Source organism: Schistocerca americana, chromosome X (genome assembly GCF_021461395.2).
Source record: "Schistocerca americana isolate TAMUIC-IGC-003095 chromosome X, iqSchAmer2.1, whole genome shotgun sequence".
NCBI lineage: Eukaryota > Metazoa > Arthropoda > Insecta > Orthoptera > Acrididae > Schistocerca > Schistocerca americana.
Window position 1 is genome coordinate 848,992,585 of NC_060130.1, and position 24,438 is coordinate 849,017,022.

The window sequence follows — 24,438 nt, forward strand, 5'->3', positions numbered from 1 at the left end:
CCTGTCGACACCCGGCAAAATGTCACCTGTGGTAGGGATGCTTACGAGAGCGATTGTTTACCTCCTCCTCTCCACTGTATCAACTGCAATGGTGACCATGCTGCAACCTTCTGAGATTGCCCCATGTATCTCAATGAGCGGGCTGTTCAGGAGATTCAGATGAAAGAAAAAGTGACTTACCCAGTTGCTCGCAAATTGTTGGCTAGTCAGAAACTCCACGCTCTACCATCTGGCACTTACCGTACTGTTCTTGCTTTTTCTCGCTCTGTGAATAACGTGGCCACGCAGACATGTGACCTCAAATTCGGCAGTTGTAAAACAGCACAGTGTCGTGGTAGCTGCCTGTCCCTTCCTCCAGCTGTGCAACAAGCCACCAAACTTTCGCCTCTTGAGATGAAGTCACTAGCTTCACAACCAGCAGACAGGAAAGGACTGGACTATTCTTGTGAATACTTCCTACGTCCCTCCAGCCAGCCAACATCTGAATCTCCCTCTGCCAACGGGAAAGGCTCCAAGACGTCAAACAAAGGCAAACAGTCTTCTCCTTCACTGACTCGAAGATCCTGTTCGATGGTGTCACCGTACAATACCTTTGCTTGGCTGATGTCCATGTCGCTGGTGCACACTACCAACCATTTTACTGCCCTGGTCTCCACAGACTGACATGAGGAGAATGCAGACACCTCTGTAGATCTTGTGGAGCAGGATCCTCCAGCCTCTGTGCCCTGTAGCAGTGACTTTTTGAAGGGTGGCACTCAGCAGCCACCGAGGTGCAACCCTTCATTTTTTCCATCCTCTTCTTTCCTCGTCACGACTCCCTTCTAATGGAATGTTTGCGGCCTTCGTTGCAACAAAGAGGACTAATGCCTGCTCTTAGTCACAGCATTCACTTGTTCTCTGCCTTCAGGAAACAAAATTGTGTCCCCATGACTGCTTTGAGCCTTCGCATTTCTTCCCCGTCAGTTATGACCTTCCCCCTGAGGTCTGCATTCCATCTCATGAGGGAGTCGCCCCCTGCGGGTCGGGGTAAGAATAGGCCCGAGGTATTCCTGCCTGTCGTAAGAGGCGACTAAAAGGAGTCTCAAACGTTTTGGCCTTAATGTGATGGTCCCCATTAGGGTTTGACCTCCATTTTTCCAAATTCCACAGAAGTACGAGCCTTTTGGGGAAGGACACCTTACATGGTGTACCACTGGTCCTAAGTGCACTAAGACCTTGGCACTCAGCATTGCACTGGCGTTGTAACCATACCCACTATTTCTCAAATTGGGCCTCAAAGCGTGATGGGTTGTACAAGTTACGCCCATAGTGCGTCTCCATCTGCACCAGCGATCATGATGGACTTTCCATGGCACCAGAAATCCAGCACGGTAGCCAGCCCGTTGTGGTGGGGTCGTCATGTACCCTCTAGGTTGTAGCCCCCTGACAACACAGGGATCGTACTGCCGATACCTGAGCTGCACCCTCCCCACGTCGGCCAAGGAGTAGATGCCCATCTCCTTGGGGCATCAGGACTCCCGGCAATGGTCATCCTGCCAGGTGGCCCTTGCTGCGGCTGGGTGGCGCCCGTGGGGAGAGCCCCTGGTCGGAGTGGGTGGTATCGGGGCGGACGTTTCGCAGATGAAACGTCAACGTGTATTAGGTCGCTCTGCGGCCGAGTCTTTCAAAAGAAAAGGTACCGTTTCTAGTTCTGGTTCTCCTGCCCTTTCCCCCTTGGCCACTCCATGGGAGGAGGGACAGGCCCGCCGGCTTGGGGCGAAGTACTTCCCCCGCTATTTGGTCTGTTCTCGAACCGACGGGGGGACGTTCGCCACCTCCAAGCCCATGTTCTTTGTTCAGCACATTGAGGACGTCTTTGGGGAAATCGAGGCTCTCAGCAAGATGCGTTCAGGGTCCGTTCTTCTCAAGAGCACCTCCGCCACACAGTCGGCGGCGCTCCAGGCGTGCGACCGCCTAGGGGACATCCCAGTATCCATTGTCCCACATCTGGCACTAAATAGGACGCAGGGGGTTATATTTCATCGTGACCTCCTGCTACAATCTGATGAGGAGCTCAGGGCCAACCTGGAGCGCCGAGGCGTGCATTTCGTCCGGCGAGTCCAGCGCGGCCCCAAAGACCGTCGCATCGACACCGGGGCCTTTATCCTTGCCTTCGAGGGGGACATTCTCCCGGAGAAGGTAAAGGTGATGTGCTACCGGTGTGACGTGCGACCTTACGTCCCGCCTCCTATGCGCTGTTTAAATGTTTGCGCTTTGGGCACATGTCATCACGGTGTGAGGCTGAGCCCCTTTGTGGCGATTGTGGACGTCCTCTTCGTGAGGAACATACATGCACCCCACCACCTCGGTGCCCTAATTGTCCTGGCGTCCACTCGCCTAGATCCTCAGACTGCCCCGCATATCAGAAGGAGACGAAGATACAAGAAATCAAAACTTTGGATCGGCTCTCTTATTCTGAGGCCCGGAAGAAGTACGACCGCCTCCATCCCATGTCATTGACCACTTCGTTCGCCTCAGTTGTGTCCACTCCTTCCGCGGTATCCTCACCCCTATCCTGTCCCCCCTCTGCCTCCTCCGCCCATCAGGGGGCTCTGCCTCCGCCTCCCAAATCCCTCCCTTCCAAATCCTCCTCCCCCGTGGCCCCCATCCCCTCTGCCCCAGGGGCCACCCTTCCTCCTCCTCCTCCTCCTCCTCCTCCTCCTCCTCCTCCCCCCCCCCCTCCTCCCCCCACGCCACCTGAGAAGCGATCCTCTTCTCAGGCGTCCATCGGGGCAACGTTCCGGACCCCAGCTTCCGAGGTCCGGCTTTCCAAAACGGACCCCGCGCGTGAGGACCTTCTTCGGGTCCAGCCCACCATCCCTGTGCCTCCTCGGCCTTCAAAGAAGGCCTCCAAGAAGAAGTCTCTATCCCCCTCTCCACCCCGGCGCGTTTCGTCTGACGCTCCATCCGTGAGTCGCTGCTCCCAGCCGTCCTCAGTTTCGCCGGGACGCTCTGCTGCCAGGCACTTCGCCGGCCTTTTGTCGGCAAATGATGCGGCCCCTCCTACACAACCAGGGACAGCGGCCGCAGCTGGCGACGAGTCGATGGAACCGGATCCGTCTCCCGTCGGTTGTAGCGTTGTTCCCTCGCAACCCGGCCCTCCGCGGCCGTCGAGGTGACCAGCTCTTCCCCCGTCTCGTTCCCCCAACCTTTTGACTAGCGATGGCGTTGTTTCATTGGAACATAAGAGTTATTCGATCTAATCGGGAGGAATTACAACTGCTCCTCCGCCTGCACTGTCCGCTCGTCCTTGGTCTCCAGGAAACCAAGTTGCGCCCGACTGACCGTATTGCCTTTACCCACTATACCTCGGAGCGGTATGACCTCACCCCTGTGGACGGTATCCCAGCTCATGGTGGGGTCATGTTGCTCGTTCGGGACGATGTTTATTACCATCCCATCCCATTGACCACCCCACTCCAAGCAATAGCTGTCTGCATTACTCTTTCTGCTTTTACTTTTTCAGTTTGTACCATCTACACTCCACCGTCATCTGCTGTTAGTCGGGCTGACATGATGAACCTGATCGTTCAGCTTCCCCCACCGTTCTTATTGTTTGGAGACTTCAATGCCCATCATCCCCTTTGGGGCTCTCCTGCATCCTGTCCAAGAGGCTCACTCTTGGCGGATGTCTTCAACCATCTCAATCTTGTCTGCCTCAATACCGGTGCCCCGACTTTCCTCTCGGACTCTACTCATACCTACTCCCACTTGGACCTCTCGATCTGTTCTACCACTCTTGCCCGTCGGTTCGAGTGGTATGTCCTTTCGGACACTTATTCGAGCGACCACTTCCCCTGTGTCGTTCGTCTCCTGCACCACACCCCATCCCCACGTCCTTCGAGCTGGAACATACTGAAAGCTGACTGGGGACTTTACTCCTCCCTGGCGACCTTTCCGGACCACGATTTTCCCAGTTGTGACAGTCAGGTCGAATACCTCACGGCTGTTATAATCAATGCTGCCGAACGTTCCATTCCTCGTACTACTTCTTCTTCACGTCGAGTTTCCGTCCCCTGGTGGAACGAGGCTTGTAGGGACGCTATCCGTGCTCGACGACGTGCTTTACGCACCTTTCGCCGCCATCCTACGTTGGCGAATTGTATTGAATACAAACGACTCCGAGCGCAATGCCGTAGAGTAATAAAAGACAGCAAAAAAGCTTGTTGGGCCTCTTTCACCAGCTCCTTTAACAGTTTTACTCCCTCTTCCGTCGTTTGGGGTAGCCTGCGCCGGCTGTCGGGCATTAAGGCCCACTCCTCAGTACCTGGCCTGACCTCAGGTAATGGGGTCCTTGTTGATCCTGTGGCTGTCTCCAACGCCTTTGGCCGCTTTTTCGCGGAGGTTTCAAGCTCTGCCCATTACCATCCTGCCTTCCTTCCCAGGAAAGAGGCAGAAGAGGCTCGGCGACCTTCCTTCCACTCGCTGAATCTGGAAACTTATAATGCCCCCTTTACTATGCGGGAACTCGAACGTGCGTTTGCACTGTCCCGGTCCTCTGCTCCGGGGCCAGATGCCATTCACGTTCAGATGCTGGCACACCTTTCTCCGGCGGGCAAAAGCTTCCTTCTTCGTACCTACAATCGCGTCTGGACCGAAGGTCACGTCCCCATGCATTGGCGTGATGCCGTTGTTGTTCCTATACCCAAACCCGGGAAGGATAGACACCTTCCTTCTAGTTACCGCCCCATTTCTCTTACAAGCTGTGTCTGTAAGGTGATGGAGCGCATGGTTAATGCTCGGTTAGTCTGGATTCTTGAATCTCGACGACTACTTACTAATGTCCAATGCGGCTCTCGTCGCTGCCGCTCCGCTGTTGACCACCTTGTGACCTTGTCGACATTCATCATGAACAACTTTTTGCGAAGGCGCCAAACGGTAGCCGTGTTCTTCGACTTGGAGAAGGCTTATGATACCTGTTGGAGAGGAGGTATCCTCCGCACTATGCACAGGTGGGGCCTACGCGGTCGCCTGCCCCTTTTTATTGATTCCTTTTTAACGGATCGAAAGTTTAGGGTACGTGTGGGTTCCGTATTGTCCGAGGTCTTCCTCCAGGAGGACGGAGTGCCTCAGGGCTCCGTCTTGAGTGTAGCCCTTTTTGCCATCGCGATCAATCCAATTATGGATTGCATTCCACCTAATGTCTCGGGCTCTCTCTTCGTCGATGACTTCGCGATCTACTGCAGTGCCCAGAGAACATGCCTCCTGGAGCGCTGCTTTCAGCGTTGTCTTGACAGCCTCTACTCATGGAGCGTGGCAAATGGCTTCCGGTTCTCTGAAGAGAAGACGGTTTGTATCAACTTTTGGCGATATAAAGCGTTCCTTCCGCCATCCTTACATCTCGGTCCCGTTGTTCTCCCATTCGTGGACACAACTAAGTTTCTAGGGCTCACGTTGGACAGGAAACTGTGTTGGTCTCCACATGTCTCTTATTTGGCGGCCCGTTGTACACGTTCCCTTAATGTCCTCAGAGTTCTTAGCGGTTCATCTTGGGGAGCAGGATCGCACTGTCCTGCTTCGCTTGTATCGGTCCATAGTCCGATCGAAGCTGGATTATGGGAGCTTCGTCTACTCGTCCGCTCGGCCATCCCTCTTACGCCGGCTCAACTCCATCCACCATCGGGGGATACGTCTTGCGACCGGAGCCTTCTACACTAGTCCTGTCGAGAGTCTTTATGCTGAAGCTGCCGAGTTACCATTGACCTACCGGCGCGACGTACTGCTGTGTCGGTATGCCTGCCGGCTGTTGTCTATGCCCGACCACCCCTCTTACAAATCCTTCTTCGCCGATTCTCTCGACCGTCAGTACGGGTTGTATGTGTCTGCCCTGCTGCCCCCCGGAGTCCGCTTCCGTCGCCTGCTTCGACAATTGGATTTTTCCCTCCCTACCACCTTCAGAGAGGGTGAGAGCCCGACACCACCTTGGCTCCAGGCTCCGGTCCCTATTTATCTTGACCTCAGCTCACTCCCGAAGGAGGGTACTCCGGCTGCAGTGTATTGCTCACGGTTTGTCGAACTTCGTGCTCGACTTGCCGGTCACACCTTTATTTACACCGATGGCTCCAAAAATGACGACGGTGTCGGCTGTGCCTTTGTCGTCGGGGCCGCCACCTTTAAATACCGGCTCCTCGACCACTGTTCCAGCTTTACGGCCGAGCTTTTTGCTCTCCATCAGGCCGTTCATTATGCCCGCCGCCACCGCCATTCATCGTATGTACTCTGCTCTGACTCACTCAGTGCTCTTCAGAGCCTTGTAGCTCCCTATCCGGTCCATCCCTTGATTCAACGGATACAGCAGTCCCTCCATTCTTTCGCTGATAATGGTGGTTCTGTCAGCTTTCTGTGGGTTCCCGGACATGTAGGAGTGCCTGGGAATGAGGCTGCGGATGCTGCAGCCAAGGCTGCAGTCCTCCTGCCTCGGCCAGCCTCCCATTGTGTCCCGTCATCTGACGTTCGTGGAGATGTATGTAAGAGGCTTGTGTCGTTGTGGTGGGATGCTTGGTCATCCCTCCAAGGAAACAAGCTCCGGGCAGTTAAACCGCTCCCAACTGCTTGGACAACATCCTCCCGATCATCTCGGCGCGAGGAGGTCCTTCTGACCAGGTTGCGGATTGGGCATTGCCGGTTTAGCCACCGCTACCTGCTCTCCGGTGACCCAGCCCCGCAGTGCCCTTGTGGTCAGGCATTAACAGTGCGCCATGTTTTATTGTCGTGTCCCCGTTTTAGTCAATTTCGTGTTATCCTGTCCCTGCCATCTACTTTACCGGATGTTTTAGCTGATGACGCTCGAGCAGCTGCTCGTATTCTGCGTTTTATACCTTTAACTGGCTTGTCCAAAGACATTTAACCTTTTTACTTATTTTATCCGCATCTTTGTCAGGTCCTTCTGATGTCCCCCCATCCCCTTGAGTTTTAGCAGATTCCATGTGCTCTAACACCAGTGACTGGGCGCTAATGACCTCAGCAGTTGAGCGCCCTTAAACCCTACCAAAAAAAAAAAAAAAAAAAAAATCATGAGGGAGTCATCCTGCTAATTCGGGATTACATTCATAGTCAACCCATCCCCCTGGTTGTCCAGCTTCAAGCTGTTGCAGTTCACCTTTTCCTTCCTCACTTGACCTTGTCCCTCCTTACTTGATCATTACCCTTTGTATCATTTATATCCCTCTGCCATTCAGTGTCACCAGGGCAAACTTCATCCAGCTTATTGGTCAACTCCCTCACCCGTTTCTGCTGCTTGGTGACTTTAATGCGCACCATCCCGTATGGGGGGGCCCCAGAACCTATCAGAGGTGCCCTCTTGGCTGACCTACACAATTTAACCTCATCTACCTTGAAACTGGAGAACCCATGTTCCATTCAGACTCCACATGCACCTATTCCCATTTGGACCTCTCCTTCTGCACTGCCCAGGTTGTCCATCTCGACTGGTTCGTTCTCTCTGACACTCGACCGACCATTTCCCATGTGCTATCCTTTTGCTGACTTCTACCCCTCCTATTTGTACACACAAATGGTAGCTTTCTAAGGCCGCCTGGAGGCTGTACTGCTCCCTGGTGATCTTCAATGAACCACATTTCTCCAGTTCTGATGACCAGGTAGAATATTTTACAAATGTTGTCCTTACCACTGCATAGTGTTCCATTCCTAGCACTTCCTTTTTACCGAACTGTGTCCCAGTTCCCTGGTGGGCTGAGTCGTGCTGCAATGCCATTTGTGTGCGGCGACTTGCTCTCCATGTTTTCAACCATTACCCTACAATGGCAAAATGCATTTGTTATAAACAGTTACGTGCACAGTGTCATCGTGTTCTTCGGGATAGCACCAAAGGTAGCTGGAGTTCATTTACTAGTTCTTTTAACAGTTCCACCCCTTCCTCTGTCATGTGAGCCAACTGCCGATGGCTCCCTGGGACGCAGATCCATTCCCTCATTTCCAGCCTCACAGTAGCAGACGGGTGTTATTGTGGACCCTACTGGTATCTCCAACATCTTTGGCCACCATTTTGTGGAGGTTTTGAGCTCTTCCCGCTATCACCCTGCCTTCTTCGATCGGAAACGCTGAAATCCAATCTTACCTCTCTGATCAGGGTGTTGTTGCCATCCATCATGTAATGAAAAAGGTAGATTCCTCCTTAGTGCCCACCCGCACTCTTTCTCACCTTTGATAGGCTGGTGCTTCCATCCAAGATAAAAGCAGGCTATGAAATTATCACAGTCTGGCCATACTTTCTGAACCCGATGCGCTTCTACCAGTGTCATTGTTTCAACCACACTAGAACGTCTTGTTGACACCCAGCCAAGTGTGTAACCCGTGGTAGGGATGCACATGAGGGCGATTGTCTGCCGCCTCCTCCCTGCTGTATCAACTGCAATGGCAGCCATGTTGCCTCCTCTTGGGATTGTCCCATGTATCTTGATGAACGGGCTGTCAAAGAGATTTGGGTAAAGGAAAAAGTGCCTTACCCAGTAGCTCGTGAGTTACTGGCTAATTGCAAACCCTGTGTTCTCCCGTCTGGCACCTATAGCTCTGTTCTTGTTACGCCTTGCTGCATGAAGGACATGGCCACGCAGACATGCGACCTCAAATTCAGCTCGGAAATGTGAAATCACCCAGTGTCAAGGTAGCATCACCATCCCCTGCCCTGCTGTCCAACAAACTGTCAAACTCTCGCCTCAGCAGGCAAAGCCACCAGCTACACAACCAGTAGGCAGGAAAGGACAGGAGGAGTACTCCCGTGAAGACTTCCTCCATCCCTCCAGTCAAACATCATCTGAATCTTCCTATAACCATAAAGACTCAAAGAAGTCTACCAAAGGCAAATGGTCTTCCCCTTCGCCAACTTGAAGATCCTGTTAGACAGTGTCAGCATGTGGTACCTTAGCCTGGCTAGCCTTTGTCTCACCAACCGTTTTTCAGCATTGGACTCCACAGACCAACTGAAGAAGCAAACTGATGCTTCTGTGGACCCCAGGCAGCGGGATCCTCCTGCTTCTGTGCCCTGTAGTAGCGACTCTACACAGGCTGTCACTCAGCGGCTGCTGAGTTGACACCCCTGCATCTCTTCGTCCTCATGATTGTCCTCCAATGGAGGCTGCTTTTAGCATTGCAGCATCCCCTTTTACTCTGCCGTCTTGAAACGAAATTGCACCCTCATGACCGCTTTGAGCTTTCACATTACTTACCGATTCGTTTTGACCGTCCACGTGAGGTTGGCATTCCATCTCATGGGGGCGTCATGTTAGTCATACTGGATGATATTCATAGTCAACCCATCTCCCTGACTGCCTGTCTTCAAGCTGTTGCAGTTCTCCTTTCCATTCCCCGCCTGACTTTTTCCCTCTGTACCATTTATGTACCTCCTTCATTCAATGTCACCAGGGCAGACTTCCTTCAGCTTATTGGGCAGCTACCTCACCCATTTTTGCCACTCAGTGACTTCAAAGCGCACCATCCTCTTTGGGTTTCTCCCAGGCCCTGTCAGAGAGGTGCCCTCTTGGCTGACCACCTTAACCAACTTAGCCTCTTCTGCCTTAACACTGGAGCACCTCACTTTCCTTTCAGACTCCTCACACACCTTTTCCCATTTGGACCTATCTGTTTGCACTGCCCAGCTTGTCCATCGTCTTGAGTGGTCCGCTCTTTCCGACACCTATTCGAACAACCATTTTCCGTGTGCTATCCATTAGCTGACTCCTACCACATCCACATGCCCACCCAAATGACAGCTTACTAAGGCTGACTGGCAGCTTTACTCCTCCCTGGCAACCTTCGAAGAACGAGATTTCGCCAGTTATGATGACCAGGTGGACTCTTACACCAACGTTATCCTTACTGCTCCAGAACATTCCATTCCTCCCACGTCCTCTTTATCACATTGTGTCCCAGTCCCTTGGTGGACTGAGGCATGCCGCGATGCAGTTTGTGCATGGAGACGTGCTCTCTGTGTTTTTAACCATCATCCTACGATGGCAAACTGTATTCATTCTTCCTTCCCCAGACTGCATTTCCTTCCCTGTGCCTCTCAATCACTCCTCCCCGTCTACCTCCCCCCCCCCCCCCCCCTCTCTAGGTGTTCTTACCAGGCTACCCACCAGGTTTCCTAAGTTACTTGGAATTTTGTTCCCCATGCTTTCTCTGTGTCGTTTTTGGCAGTTTCGGTCCCCCCTTTGGCATTTGACGTTCACTTCTAAATTTTCTCTCTGTAGTGTGAGCTATTTGTGGAAGAACTCGCTCCCTAGTGTCTATGGCATGGATTCCTCTCCCCCTTCCTTCTGTCATATCCCTCCCCTCTAGGTCACCAGCACGTGTAGTCAGTCCGTGTGGTGGGGCTGTTATGTACGCATCTGGCTGAGCCTCCTGACATCACAGGGATCACACTTCTGATACCCGAGTTGTTGCCTTCCCATGTATGCCTTGGAGTTGCTGCTTGTTATTTCACAGCATCAGAACTCCTGGCAATGGCTGCTGTGCCCGATGACCCTTGGTGCGGCTTGGTGGCATGTGTGGGGACAGCCCCTGATCAGAGTGGATGGTATCAGGGTGGGTGCTTTGAGTATGAAGTGTATCAAGCTCCAAAAATTCTCTTAGGGCTGTCTCTTAGAGTGCTAACGGATGATTGAATGCTGCAGGGGACTACTCCGATCAATCGTCCGCTTTGATTGGAAACCACATTTCTGTAGGTCTTTTCTCAGCGATATCTTGTCAGTTTTCTGTGAGCTTCATAAGGCCTACAACACAGCTTGGTGCCAGCACATCCTCCTTATTCGCGATGTGTGGGGTCTTTAGGGCTCCTTTCTGATTTTTATTTGCCAGTTCCTATCCTGCTGGTCAGTCAGTCCATGTTGACACTGTTCTCAGCTCTCTGTGGGCACAGGAGAATGGCATTTCACATGGCTCTGTATTAAGTGTCCTTTTTCGAATTGCTGTTAATGGACTTGGGGCCTCTGCTGGACCATTGATCATCGCTGCTGTGTGTGTGGATGATTTCTGTATTTGGGCTGGTTGCCACTCTGTAGCCTCCACAGAACAACAGTCCCAGGGTGCTATCTGGTGTACTCCCACGCGGACCCTCACACAGTTTCCCATTCTCTCCCCTTAAGCCGATGGTGGTGCACTTCTGTCACCATACTGTTGTCCATCCTGATTTGGAGCTCTACCTTGATGCCAGATGCCTGACTGTGGTCCCTCAGTTCCATTTCTTGGGTCTTCTTTTTGACAACTAGCTTGCTCTTATCTGCCGTCTTAAGGTTGGCTGTTTACATAAACTCAATGTACTTCGCTTCCATGCCCACAAGTCTTGGAGTGTGGATCATTCGAACCTCCTCTGCCTTTATCTGGTATTAGTTCTGTCTCATCTGGGCTATAGTCATAAAGTTTATGGATCAGCTGCCCCGTCCACACTGCTCCTCTTGGACCGGTTCACCATTGTGGATCTGTTTAGCCACCGGTGCTTTTTGCATAGCCCCATTAATAGTCTTCAGTTGACGATGAAATCCCTCCCCATCCAAATCGGTGATCCCCGCTCTTGGTTTCCTATTCCATCACTATCCGCTTTTCCCCTGCTCATCCCTCCTATTTTATTCTTTTCGTGGCTTTGGGCCGTCACCCACTTGCTGCCCACCCTCTGGTGGGTTTACCATCTCGGCTGGGCCTCGCTTCTCTCTGCCATGACTTCCATCTCCTCTTCTTGTCCTCTTCCCCACATTCTCTCCCACAGTTAGTTCCTCGGTCATGGGTTTGGATGGATCTCTTCTGGGATCTGAAAGCCTCCATCAGTCGAGTGATATTCCATTGTTTGCTCTGCCTGTTCTTAGGAGTTTCAGGATGCCATTGTTTTTTAGACCAGTGGCTCTAAACCAGTTGATAATGTGGGATATACCTTCACATCTTTTGTAGGCACAGCACACCATCTCTTGCATGTGACACGTAGAGTGTTTACTGCGCAATTGATGGTCCTCTATTGGGCCCTTTGCTTTATTAAAAGGTCCTCCCTCGCCCAAGTTGTGTTATGTAAGGACTCAATGAGCAGCCTTCAGGCTATCACTCGGGGTTTTTCCCACCAGCCCTTGGTCTGTGCCATTCATGACCTTGTCGCTGGTCTTGGTAATGGTGCATGTTCAGTCGACTTCCTTCGGGTTGCTGGCCATTTAGGTATCCTGGGTAATGACTTTGCTGATCGTCTGGTTTGGGGGGGGGGGGGGGGGGGCGGACGGCGGCGGCAGCAGAGCCCCTTAACCCCCATTCTCCATGACCCCTCTGAGGGCAGATTTGCGGCTTTACATAAAAGCCTTTTTCGCTGTGGGCTGACTCTTGGAAGGCTACCACCCACCCCACCCCCCCTCCCTCCCCGTTCTAGAAAACTTATAGCCATCGAGGCGACTCCCATCATGTGGTGTTCTTCAGTCTTCCTCTCCCAACAGGAATCTACTATCCTATGTCATCTTTGTATTGGCCATACTAGGTTGACCCATGGGTTTTTACTCCACAATGACCCCCTCCGCCATTTTTCTGTAATTGCAGGGTTCTGCTCAGAGTGATCCATCTTTCACTGGACTGCCCCCACCTTTTGGCCCTTCATGCTAAATATGCTCTTCCACCTTTTTTCTCTCAGGTGTTTGCCGACTACCCTGGCATGGTTATGTCTGTACTCATATGTGTAAGTGGTTTGTCCTCCCAGGTGTAAGTTCTTGAAGTTTTCTCTGGAATTTGATTGCCTCACTGAGCACAGGCATTGGTTATGGAGGCCTTGACCTTACCTCTACACTGGCCATGTTCTCCCTGCCTTTTTCCTACATTTTGTGTGGTCTGTTCTGTTTTGTTTCCCCTTTTCTTGGGTCTTCTTCCCTTGGTGGCATCCCCATTGTATTGTGATAATGGCATGGTAATGTATGGGTGTCAGGATGGTTTGGTGGCAGTGCTGGTGCTCCAAAATGTGTAGCGTTTATGGGGCACCTGTACTCTCCATGTTTCCACCCACCCCTTTTTGTTCTTTCCTCTTCCTGCTTCCCTGACATCCCTTTCTCCTCTTTGTTTGTGTGTTAACCCTTCCCCTTGACTGGACTGTACTGTTAGTGTTGTTCCTCCCTTGATTTCTGCCATCCTAGATCATGGGACTGATGACCCTGCTGTTTGGTCCCTTCACTACCAACCAACCAACCAACCAACCAACCAACCATCCTTCTTGAGTTCCAGCTCCGTCTGTGCATCAGTTGACAGCCTCTCTTGCATTGAGCTACAGCTAACAGTGTATTGCACTACGCGTCAGCCAAGCCACATCCTGACAAATGTCAAACAAATGACCCAAATCAACAAGTGCCTGGAACTGTAACCACACAGCTTCCCAGTGATCAAGCTACTGAAAGCCTCCCTGGTTACCATGCATCCACTGCATCAGTTCACAAGTGAGAGATCTTGTAGCCAGAACAGAGTGCACAGGCAAACTCCATATAAATGCAAATTCCTTATGAATCAGTCGCAGAATCAAACTGCAGCTACAGACTTCACAATCTATAAACATTTTATTTAAATAGGCAAATTGTATGTTGTTTTACCCAGTGAACACCCTTGGTACCAGTTCATTAGATATAATTTCTAATCATAATCATCACTTTTTTCAAATTACACATATTTTTCCTTACTAAGACACCTTTTTGAATTCTGCCCAGTTCACAATCAGCACCCCCCCCCCCCCAACCACACACACACACACACACACACACACACACACACACACACACACACAATGGGATGATACAGTCTCATATTGATAATATGACAAAAGAAGAGCCCATTGTTGTAGCTTCTATGCTGAGAGAGTTTGGGCTGACTGAGCAGGGCCGAACAGTGATTGTAGAAGTTTACGGTCAGTCGCCAAGTAAAACTTTTGCCAAAAAAAGTAAAATAAAATAAATGCTGTGAAATTTAGTGACACCGTAGACAATGGAATGAGTCTCATTTCCAATTTGTAAATACTTACATTGAGTTTGTTCAAAAACTTCGAAGCAAAGGCCATCGGCCTGTCAACAGAACCAAATTTATGCAACAAAACTGCACAGATGCTATAAGAGAAAGCACCCACAGGCAAGATGACAGGTTTAGCTGGCTCAAAATGAACAAGACATTGATCACTAAGCAGAGCATCTTTCAGCTTCTGGCAAGGAGACTTGCACTTAAGACCAAAGAAGAGGAACATTCTTCCTGCACAAGTGATGCAAGGGTGCCATGATGTGAGTGGCTGTAGGATTAAATCAGGTGCGGTATGTGGGCTTCCCTAACACAGACTGCAGCTCCTGCGTATTGCATGGGGGTGGAAGGTCACTGATAGCAAGCAAATGTGATTTTAGTGGGTGAACATCCTGTCTATTACCGACATGTCCTAAGTGCTCAGGTTCTGTCTGAAAACACACACACTTGTCTTCGTTACATTTGAGACCAGCTTCAGACAACACTTGAAACAGAGTATGAAGATTTGCTAATGTGTGACCTAAGACGACAGTGTCATCTAAATAATTTGATCACAAAGGAACTTTTGCAGTGAGCTGCTTCAGAAACTGCTGAAATGTGGTGGCTGCAGAAGCACTGGCAAATGGCAATCTCAAAAATTTGAAGAGACCCAGCGTCTTGCATGAAGTCATCTCCACCATTATGCAGCAATTCATCATTTCAAGCAGTTGCACCATTTGTTGACTCGGAAACTGAATAAACTGACTTAGATCATATGCAGGTGACACAGTAGGTGAGAGTGGCTTGGCAGCCATAATAAGTAAGCAACACACTAGTGCAAACAGTGGAAGGTAGAAATAGCAGACAGCAGAAAAGGATTCAAAAATAGCAACTGCAGGAAGTAGAACATAAAGAGCACAAGCAAGGCAAATCCTGGGTACCCAGAAGACGAAAAAACAGCAAAAAATCAATCAAAAATGACAGAACAGAAAGAAGCAGCAGGATGATAGCCCCACATTAGGGATGATGACTTGTTGCCAGGTTTATTGTGTAAGACTTCGTACTCAGTGGTAAGGAGAAACGAGCTACAGAGAGGTGTGGCAGCTGTCATAAAAGCTAGACAAGAGTAGAATTGATTAACAAACAAGTTAGCACAACAAACAGAAGATTGCTTAACTTGTACTTTTCCAAATGTATGAAGACTCTTTAGAAGTAATGCATCAAGAAATAAGTCTAGCTACTAAAACAGCAACAACAAAGAGGCTCACTGCACGAGGCACAAACACTGGTGTCATAGCAAAGAGGCTCAAAGTGCCAGTGGGAGCCTAGACTGTGTGACATTAGCATAGTGTCCTATAGTGAAGTGGCTCGAAGCATGAGTGGCCGTGTCGCTGCTATCATCTGTCGTGTATTGTGGCAGCAGAGGGCACTCATAGTCCAGAGCTGCTAGAGTTGTGGCTCAATGGGAGTGCACCGTTGGGTCCACTGGATCCATCACTGCTATTGGCCAACGGTGAGATGGTATCGATATGTTATACTACAATTGTAACCATGAATAATGCTATGGCTAAAATTACAATAAATTATTTCTCTCTCCCTGTGCGGAAATCATGAAATGTCAGAGTGGAAGGATTGTGAACTCCACGATGTATGGAAGTTTGGATTGGTCTTGGAGGCATGCTTGGCTAGCTGAAGTGGTTAAGGCAACAGCTCCCAATAAGTGAGAAATCTGCGTTAGAGTCCCAGTCTGACAGAAATTTTCATCTGTCACAAACAGCTGATGTCAATCTAGATTCACAAAATGTGAATCAGTTTTATAATCTCTGTAAATTGCATTGACACACAAAAGGCATATGATACCTTTTAAGCTGCAGATGCTCTGGTTATTACAGAAAGACAATAGGGTGGAATAATCATGGTGACCTCAACTTATCTGTTCTTCTTCCGTAGTTGTTTCAGATGATTGTGGATTATTGTTGTTAGAAATCTTTCTGCTGGTTCTATGTCTCTGTAAGCTTTTTCAGTTTTCTTTTGCTTATTTTTGTCATACGTTTGTCTGGTTGGTGACAATTAAGCCCACAGAATGTTTCTCTTACTTCTATTGTGTGCAGACTGGATGTTGCTGAGGGTGTAAATATAGAAGTTTCACATCCTGTGGCGTTCATGAGCACTACTTTGGCCAATAAGTTCCCATTGGTTTGGCTGATTACCCCCACCTGTCTGTCTGCTTTTAGCATGTGAAAGTGATCACCACACAGTAATTCCTCTGTTTTGTCAAGTTGTGTATGAACTATGTGCACAAACTTAATCATGCTCGTAGCAAAAGAAATTTCAGCACTCTTCTAAATAAGTACTTGATGTTACTAGGTATACTTAAATTTCAGTTTGAGTGATAATTCACTATGTGCTCCATTAGGTACAAGATATACGGGGAAGTATCCTTCGTAAAACAGTCCTGCCACCACCCAGAAACATGTTGAATATATAAGTGCTCCTATTTTTCTGTGGCTGTGATATTCCTTAGTAAGTAGTTTCTGTATTGTAGACAGTGGCTTTGGGAATAAAACACAGCCTCTTGAAATTATTTTCTTTGCTTCTCCTAGCAGTGACACACAGTTACTTGCAATTTATCAAAGCTCTGGCAACAATTTTTGGCCAGTACAGACTCTACTGTTGTATCAGATGCCAAATGTGGCGTATAGACACCAAATGTAGTGGATGGGTGCCAGGAGGTGCTGTATTAAAGCTCGGCGTGAGCACTCCAAATGATTTATTCATTTCCACTACAGTGCTTCATTCACCTCGGTCCGTGTCACAGGGTCCGGCAATGGTGAGGCCACTTCCCCAGCGACCTAGTGCAATGCGCTGTGTCTAGCCGGCCTTGTATGCCAGCGGAGTGCATCGTCATCAGGATGCCGCGGTTGACTCGGTGATCTGCGTCTATTGTGCACCAAAATTTTGCATGCTACTTACTGTCGTGTAGCGGGCTTTGCACCCAATGTCTTATGGATTGCATACTTCTCGTCTCCTGTGCCGTCCCATCCTTCATGCCCATGATAGTTCTGGACCATTTTGGCACCTGAAATCCAGCGTGGTAGCCAGTCCTGACAATACAGGATTACACTCCCGATGCCAGAGCTGAGACCCCCGCATATGCCAAAGAGTAGGTGCCCAACCTTTCTGGGGCACCAGGACTCCCTGCAATGGCCATCCAGCCAGGGGTTCCTTGCTGAGGCTGGGTGGTGCCCGTGGGGAGAGCCCCTGGTGAGAGTGGGTGGTATCAGGCTGGATGACCCGCAATGAAACAGGTAATTGAATCAAGCTGGTGGTCGCTTGGCCCCAGCTGTCTCAGAGCATGTAAGGAATGGTTTTGATGCTGCAGCCTATGATTGCCGATCGTTCCACTCTCTGGCCACACCTTAGGGTGACCGTAGGGCGACCAGTCAGTACCTAGTTTGCAGCAGGACTGATGAAGCCCAGTTTTTTGTCGACCATCTTGAAGATAGGTTTGGGGAAGTGGCAGCGTTGTCCAAAAGGCGCAGCGGGTCGATTTTGATCCAAACGGCTTCCCCAGCCCAGTTGCGGGCGTTGATCGCCTGTTGACAACCTGCAGCCTATGACAGCTGGGTGACATCCTTGTCTCGATTATGCCCCATAAAAGCCTTAACGTGGTTCAGGGTATTATTTTCCATCACAACCTCCTTTTGCAGTCGAATGTGAGGAGCTACACACAAACTTAGAGTGTTGGGGTGTCCACTTCGTCCGACGCGTGCATAGGGGTCCCCAAGACAACAGGGTTGTTACCGGTGCCTTCATCTTGGCTTCTGAGAGTGACTCGTTACATGAAAAGGTCAAGGTGACGGTTTACTGTTGTGACGTGAAACCATACGTCCCCCCTCCTATGCCGTGCTTAAAGTGCTGGCGGTTTGGCCACATGCCATCTCGCTGTACCTCCAGCACCACAAGCAGGGATTGCAGTCGTCCTCTGCACACAGGTGCTCCATGTGTGCCTCCTCCCACTTGTTTCAGTTGTGGGAAGCACCACTCCCCCTGCTCGTCTGACTGCCCTGTTCTCCATAAGGAGCGGGGAATAATGGAAATAAACACTCTGGACAAGCTCACCTATCAGTCCCATCTCGATTATAGGAGCCTGGCTTACGGTTCGGCAACGCCTTCCGCCTTGCGGTTACTTGACCCCATACTTCACTGCGGGATCTGACTCACAACTGGAGCTTTCCGCACAAACCCTGTAAACAGCCTACTTGTGGAGGCTGGTGTCCATCCATTGCAGATCCTGCGCCAACTGGCCACATGTTTGTGGCTTGTCCAGGCATCCAGATTACTGTCTCCTGTCCTCCAACTTGGTCGTCCATCTTCCAGAACGGCAGCCCTGGTCAGGGTGTAAAATTGCGGTCTGTGTCCGGTCTCTGCTCTCTGGGTTTGAGTTTTTGTCTCTCCCACCTCTTTTCTGGGCCCATATATGTATTCCCCCGTGGTGTGTTCCCCGCCCAGGCCTTCAGCCGGATTTGGCACAAGGCCTGAAAGAGTCAGTCCCTCCTGAGGATCTCCACCAACACTTTCTTTCAATACTTGTTGCGTTTCACGGCTCTGCTATAGTCTATACTGACAGTTTGATCGTTGCTGGTTGAATTCATTATGTTTTTACTCTCGGGGATCGATTTAAACAATGCTCGTTGCTGGATGGCTGCAGTGTTTTCACTGCAGAGCTGGTAGCCGTCTCTTGCGTCCTAGAGTATATCTGCTCCTGCTTATGTGAGTCCTTCGTCATCTGTAGTGACTCCCTGAGTGGTTTACGAGCTATTGACCAGTGTTTTCCTCGCTCTCATCTGGTGATGGCTATCCATACACTTGCCTATTTCGACCACTTCATGGTTTTTGTGTGTTCCCCGGGTTATGTCGGCATCCCGGGTAATGAACGTATTGACAGGCTGGCCAAACAGGCAATCAGTTAACCGGCCCTGAGACTGGCCTTTTGGAATGTGATCTCCTGTCAGTCTTGTGGCAGAAAGTTCTTGGTACCTGGGGTGATGAATGGCGCACCCTGCCTTCACCAATAAACTTCGGGTCATCAAGGAGAGTACAGGTGTGTGCGGCACTCCTCCATGCAAGCCTCTCGCAAGGACTCATGTTGTTCTTTGCCGACTACGCATTGGCCACACCTGGTTGATGCACGGTCATTTATTGCGCCGCGAGAACCCACCTTTATGTTGCTGTGGATCGGCATTGACAGTGGTCCACATGTTGTTGGACTGTCCTCTTTTAGCTGCGCTCAGGCAGACAGTTGCACTGCCTCATATGCTCCATGCACTTTTAACAGATGACACTGCAATGGCAGGCTTAGTTTTGAGTTTTCTTCGAGCAGGGGGCTTTTATCACTCAATCTGAGAGTTTGTTTCTTTTGTGTGTTGAGTGTGGCCTTTGGCCTACGGTTTCTGATTGGGGATTTTAGTGTATTTCTTGGTGGTTGGCTTTTCCTTTTTTTGTTTCCTTGGTCAGCCAAACACTGTAAAACTCTGTGTGCTTTTAATTCCTCTTTTCTTGTCTTTGTATGTGTCTTTCTTGTACTGTATCGTTCCTTGTCATCTCTGTTGCTTGTTTTTCTTCCTTGTGGGTGTTTCATATTTGTGGAAAAAGGGACTGATGACTTTTGCAGTCTGGTCTCTTCGACCCCACAAACCAACCATCATATTGAAATGTGTACTAAATTTCAGGCCTCTGTCGTGTACCAAGGGGGATCAGCTCTGCCGTATCTGGCTGCACGTACATTGTTCATTTCGAATGAGTGGAGATTGTCTAACAGGAAGGCTTGAAGTGCACTTTTACCTTCTTTTTTGAATAGATATATTTTTCATTAATTTTTGGAGGATTTGGGAGTTTGGAATTCAGTCCTGCTACAACAATCCTGTGTTTACTAATCTCTGTATCCATTTTGTTGCTTGTTATTAGCTCAGGATTATATGTTGCTAGGAGATAGTATTTTTTTCACAACTGTTTACTATTGGAGTGGGCTCATGAGCTAATTGCTCAAAATAATTTTTGGAGAATGCGTTTAACACAATTTCTGATGACATTTGATGCATGCCTCTGGATTTAAATGTGTAGTTTTGCCAAAATATTGAGAGTAAGTATAAGTCTTCGTCAACTATAATTGTATGAGTTGGATACGTATTTGAAGTTAGACTAAAGTTTTCTTTGAACCTTTCAGCAGTTGTATCATCTGACCTTGGAGATGGGTTATTTTATTCCAGTTGTGAAGAATGACCACTATCCATACTGATTCACAAGAACTATCTACCTCAATTTAGTTGCAAGGTAAACTACTTCTAACAGCAACAAACATATCACTGCCAACGGTATTTAGCCTCTCCTTTCTGAACGCTGCTAGATTGCTAAAATTTCGGCTGAACTTATCTCCAGCCTTGGTCAGCTTTCAGTGTTTTTCTGTTGGCACTTGAAGCTCTTGTACTTCCCAACACAGCTCTGACAATTTACAACTGTTATACCAATGGTTCCCAGATCTGCATTTTCTCTGTGTGTGTTTGACATGCATTCTTTGAGACTGAAGCTCTTTCTGTGCTTTCTCGAGACCCTCTAACCTAAAAAAAAGCCATCCAGTCCATGCCACATAGTGCCCGCTACCCATGTAGGCACCTCCTGTGTGTTATGGACTCCTGACGTATTTGGCGGAACCCGAAACCCCGTCACCCTGTGGTGCAAGTTGAGGAATTGCAGCTTACACCCTTGCAGAACCATCTGAACCTCTTACTTAGACCCTTCACTCGGTTCTGTACCAGAGGGTTGCAGTCGGTCTTGTTGTCTATGCTCTAAAATCTAAATGGTGAACTCTACTTTCATCTTACAAGCAAGACTGGTTGGTAGTCTCTACCACTGCTGATAACCGCTTGTAACCAGAGGGTATCTCTTCTGATCCAGAGTGACATACATCATTGGTACAGACATGAGCTACCACCTGCAGTTGGCTGCACGCTGTGCTCTTCATGCCATGAAGTACTCCTCAAAGTTACATGAAACAGTTGCTGTTGGGACTTGTCACCTTTTGTTCTGAATTGCCCAGTGAGTGTGATTTCTTAGACACACACTTATGATGTTGGTAGTAGGTGCATTGTATCAAGAGTTTAAAGACTGAATTATAAGGAAATAAACTTTTGAACAAAACAGTTAAAGTGCATAGCAATTTGGAGTAAAATTTTAAGAATGTATGGGTCTGATTCAGTATTCTACACACTCATAATGAAGTGTGCTAATAATTTGAGAAAGGTTTTAATAAAATGGTTGTGGTGGTCAACAAGGAAGATCAAATATTAGAATGTCTGCTGTGACATCTGATGGCCTACAGAGCATCTTCATAGAATTAATTTGTGTGGTTGGTGACTGCTGCAGTTGTTGGGACAGTTTTTGACTTAACTGTTCTTTTTTTAAAGTTTGTTATATTAACAGAACTTGTGCTCAAGGGAGATAAATGTCTTCACCTGTGTAGCCTACTGTACAGAGAAAACTGTGGCTGTTTTCTTTAGCTTTTAGACAAATTGTGTCCATACCTGTGAAATTTAATTTCATTATATTCAGTAAAACACCAACAGTAACTAATAATTCTTCGCCAGTGAAGTGTGTTTTGGTGTCTGTGTTATATTATGATTGATAACTGGTGTTATTAAGGAGCTTACATTGTGTAAACCTACTGTAGGTTTAAGAGGAACAGAAATGTGCTACCCTCTTCAGACAACATATAAGTGATTTGTTAGTACCCATGATTCTGCTGATAAATATTCAGTGTTCCAAAATGCAATAAATGAATCACAGTACTCTTTTTGTTACCTGATACAGTATTAATCTGTATTAAATTCTCTATAATTATTTTAACAGGTATCAACAATAACTGAACTAGAAGAAAAGATGGGTACATCAAAGAAAAAGGTGCAACGAAAAGAAAGAAAGAAAAATAATCCATTGGACACTTGATCCACTATAGCAAGGGATTATTTGATGTGTTTGGAAGTGAATTGTCAGATGTAATAGGTTATATATTTTCAATAACTTGACAGTAAGGATATTCTAAAAACTAAATACACCTTTTTGTTTTAGTCAAATTAAGTCATAATGTAAAAGCTGACTGTATGGTGGTTTTACTTCAGTAATTGGTCCAGTGTCTTCTTTTTAATTGAGTGTATTGTGGCTGCAACCTTTGTGCCTCTACAGTTTTAAGATGGTCTCAAAGTTATGAAATCAACCTTATCTTATTTTGTGTAGGGAAAGGAGGGGGAGGGGGGGGGCAGAAAGCCCAAACCTGAGGAGGAAAATGAGCTTGGAAGAGAGAATTTGTGTGAGTGCAAGCAACAATTTAAGTAACTGTTTAAAAGTGGAGGTATAATATAACTGAACATGATATTACTTCTTTCAGCAGAAAGTCTATATTAAGCTGCAAAGAGTAAGGTGGAGCATAACCATCTTCACTCAGTCATCTTGTGTTAAAGGCCTACAATTCTATCTTGGAGTTCATGTATAACTTTGATACACTAATGTCGGACAATGCTAGCAATAGAATCATCATCATCATCATAATCATCATCATAATCATCATCATAATCATCATCATAATCATCATCATAATCATCATCATAATCATCATCATAATCATCATCATAATCATCATCATAATCATCATCATCATCATCATCATCATATCATCATCATCATCATCTTTTAAGACTGATTATGCCTTTCAGCGTTCAGTCTGGAGCATAGCCCCCTTATAAAATTCCTCCATGATCCCCTATTCAGTGCTAACATTGGTGCCTCTTCTGATGTTAAACCTATTACTTCAAAATCATTCTTAACCGAATCCAGGTACCTTCTCCTTGGTCTGCCCAGACTCCTCCTACCCTCTACTGCTGAACCCATGAGTCTCTTGGGTAATCTTGCTTCTCCCATGTGTGTAACATGACCCCACCATCTAAGCCTGTTCGCCCTGACTGCTACATCTATAGAGTTCATTCCCAGTTTTTCTTTGATTTCCTCATTGTGGACACCCTCCTGCCATTGTTCCCATCTACTAGTACCTGCTATCATCCTAGCTACTTTCATATCCGTAACCTCAACCTTATTGATAAGGTAACCTGAATCCACCCAGCTTTTGCTCCCATACAACAATGTTGGTCGAAAGATTGAACGGTGCTAGCAATAGAAAAGACAAGTAAATGGGTGAGGTATTTTCCGTTGTGTTAGGGATGCATTCATCATGCACAAGGAACTTCAGATGGAGTGATTCACCACTAAAGACTTTCTTCAGGAGATGTACAAATATTTATTACATCCTAAAGTAGCTTGCACCAGCTACTCCAGCCTTTGTTTACTGGTCAAGGCATACAGACCATATGTAGAGAAAATAAAATATGTAAGCTACAAACACCAGCCTGTTTATTCAGTGTCTTGACAGTGTGCTCTAAGGAGTTAAAGGGAACTCACAGTCCAAACTGTGTGAATGTGTTCAGTATTCCCAAGAAGGAGCAAGCAATATTTCGAAAGTTACCATGAAATCTGCTAGAACTTTTACTTAAATTCAGCTTCCAGTCATCAAACTTATATTCTGAAATGGGGCAGTGGTTAGTTGTGACAACATTTCATACCAGTTGTTTGTTTTTTAGATGAACTTCTACAGACCTGTTGTAAAATATATGTCCAGCTAATAAAAGTAATAGGGCACAAAAGAGTTGAATTAAAATATGCAAATTACTGTTCATGCCACACACTCTTCCCTGTGGTCTATTTTGGTGGTCTTTACGTGCTCCTCATTGTTAACATGAGAAACATTGTTGGTTTTCTCAGAGATAATGGTAAAGAATTTTGCTTCTCTAAATGTTGCTAAAACTGTGTGATTTAATTTGCTTCTTATCCGTGTCAATAAGTTGATTTTAATTTTGTGTACACAGGGTGACTCTTATGCATAAAGCATCATCATTTGCAGAAAATAGATTATTTGCAGATACACATTCCTCTTTGTTTCATTTGTTGGCTAACAGTTTACTCAATAATTAATGTAAAAGATTTGTTGTTCTTAACTATGAAAACTTATGAAACTACTTGCCAGGCAGCCACATGGGAGACTTTTCCTAGTTCATAACAGGCGACAGATATACCAAATTCAGTTGTTAACATTAGCCAATTAGTCTGCTCACTAGGCCCTGAGGAAATATAGTGTTTCCGAAGTTACGAATCTTTCACTAGCCGGCCGGAGTGGCCGAGCGGTTCTAGGCGATACAGTCCGGAACCGCGCGACCGCTGCAGTCACAGGTTTGAATCCTGCCTCGGGCATGGATGTGTGTGATGTCCTTAGGTTAGTTTGGTTTACGTAGTTCTAAGTTCTAGGCGACTGATGACCTCAGCAGTTAAGTCCCATAGTGCTCAGAGCCATTTGAA

The 24,438-nt window shown here is 47.8% G+C and overlaps 1 protein-coding gene across 1 annotated transcript in view; it reads left to right on the forward strand.

Annotated features, from left to right (window-relative positions):
- The window catches only part of LOC124555538 (centromere protein S-like), a 66,569-nt gene extending 44,303 nt beyond the window's left edge, over positions 1-22,266 (forward strand). The window contains exon 4 of the mRNA XM_047129493.1: positions 21,889-22,266. Within this exon, the coding sequence (XP_046985449.1) occupies positions 21,889-21,984 (96 nt within the window). The 3' untranslated portion in view covers positions 21,985-22,266. The remainder of the gene's footprint in view (positions 1-21,888) is intronic.
- The last annotated feature ends 2,172 nt before the right edge of the window (positions 22,267-24,438 follow it).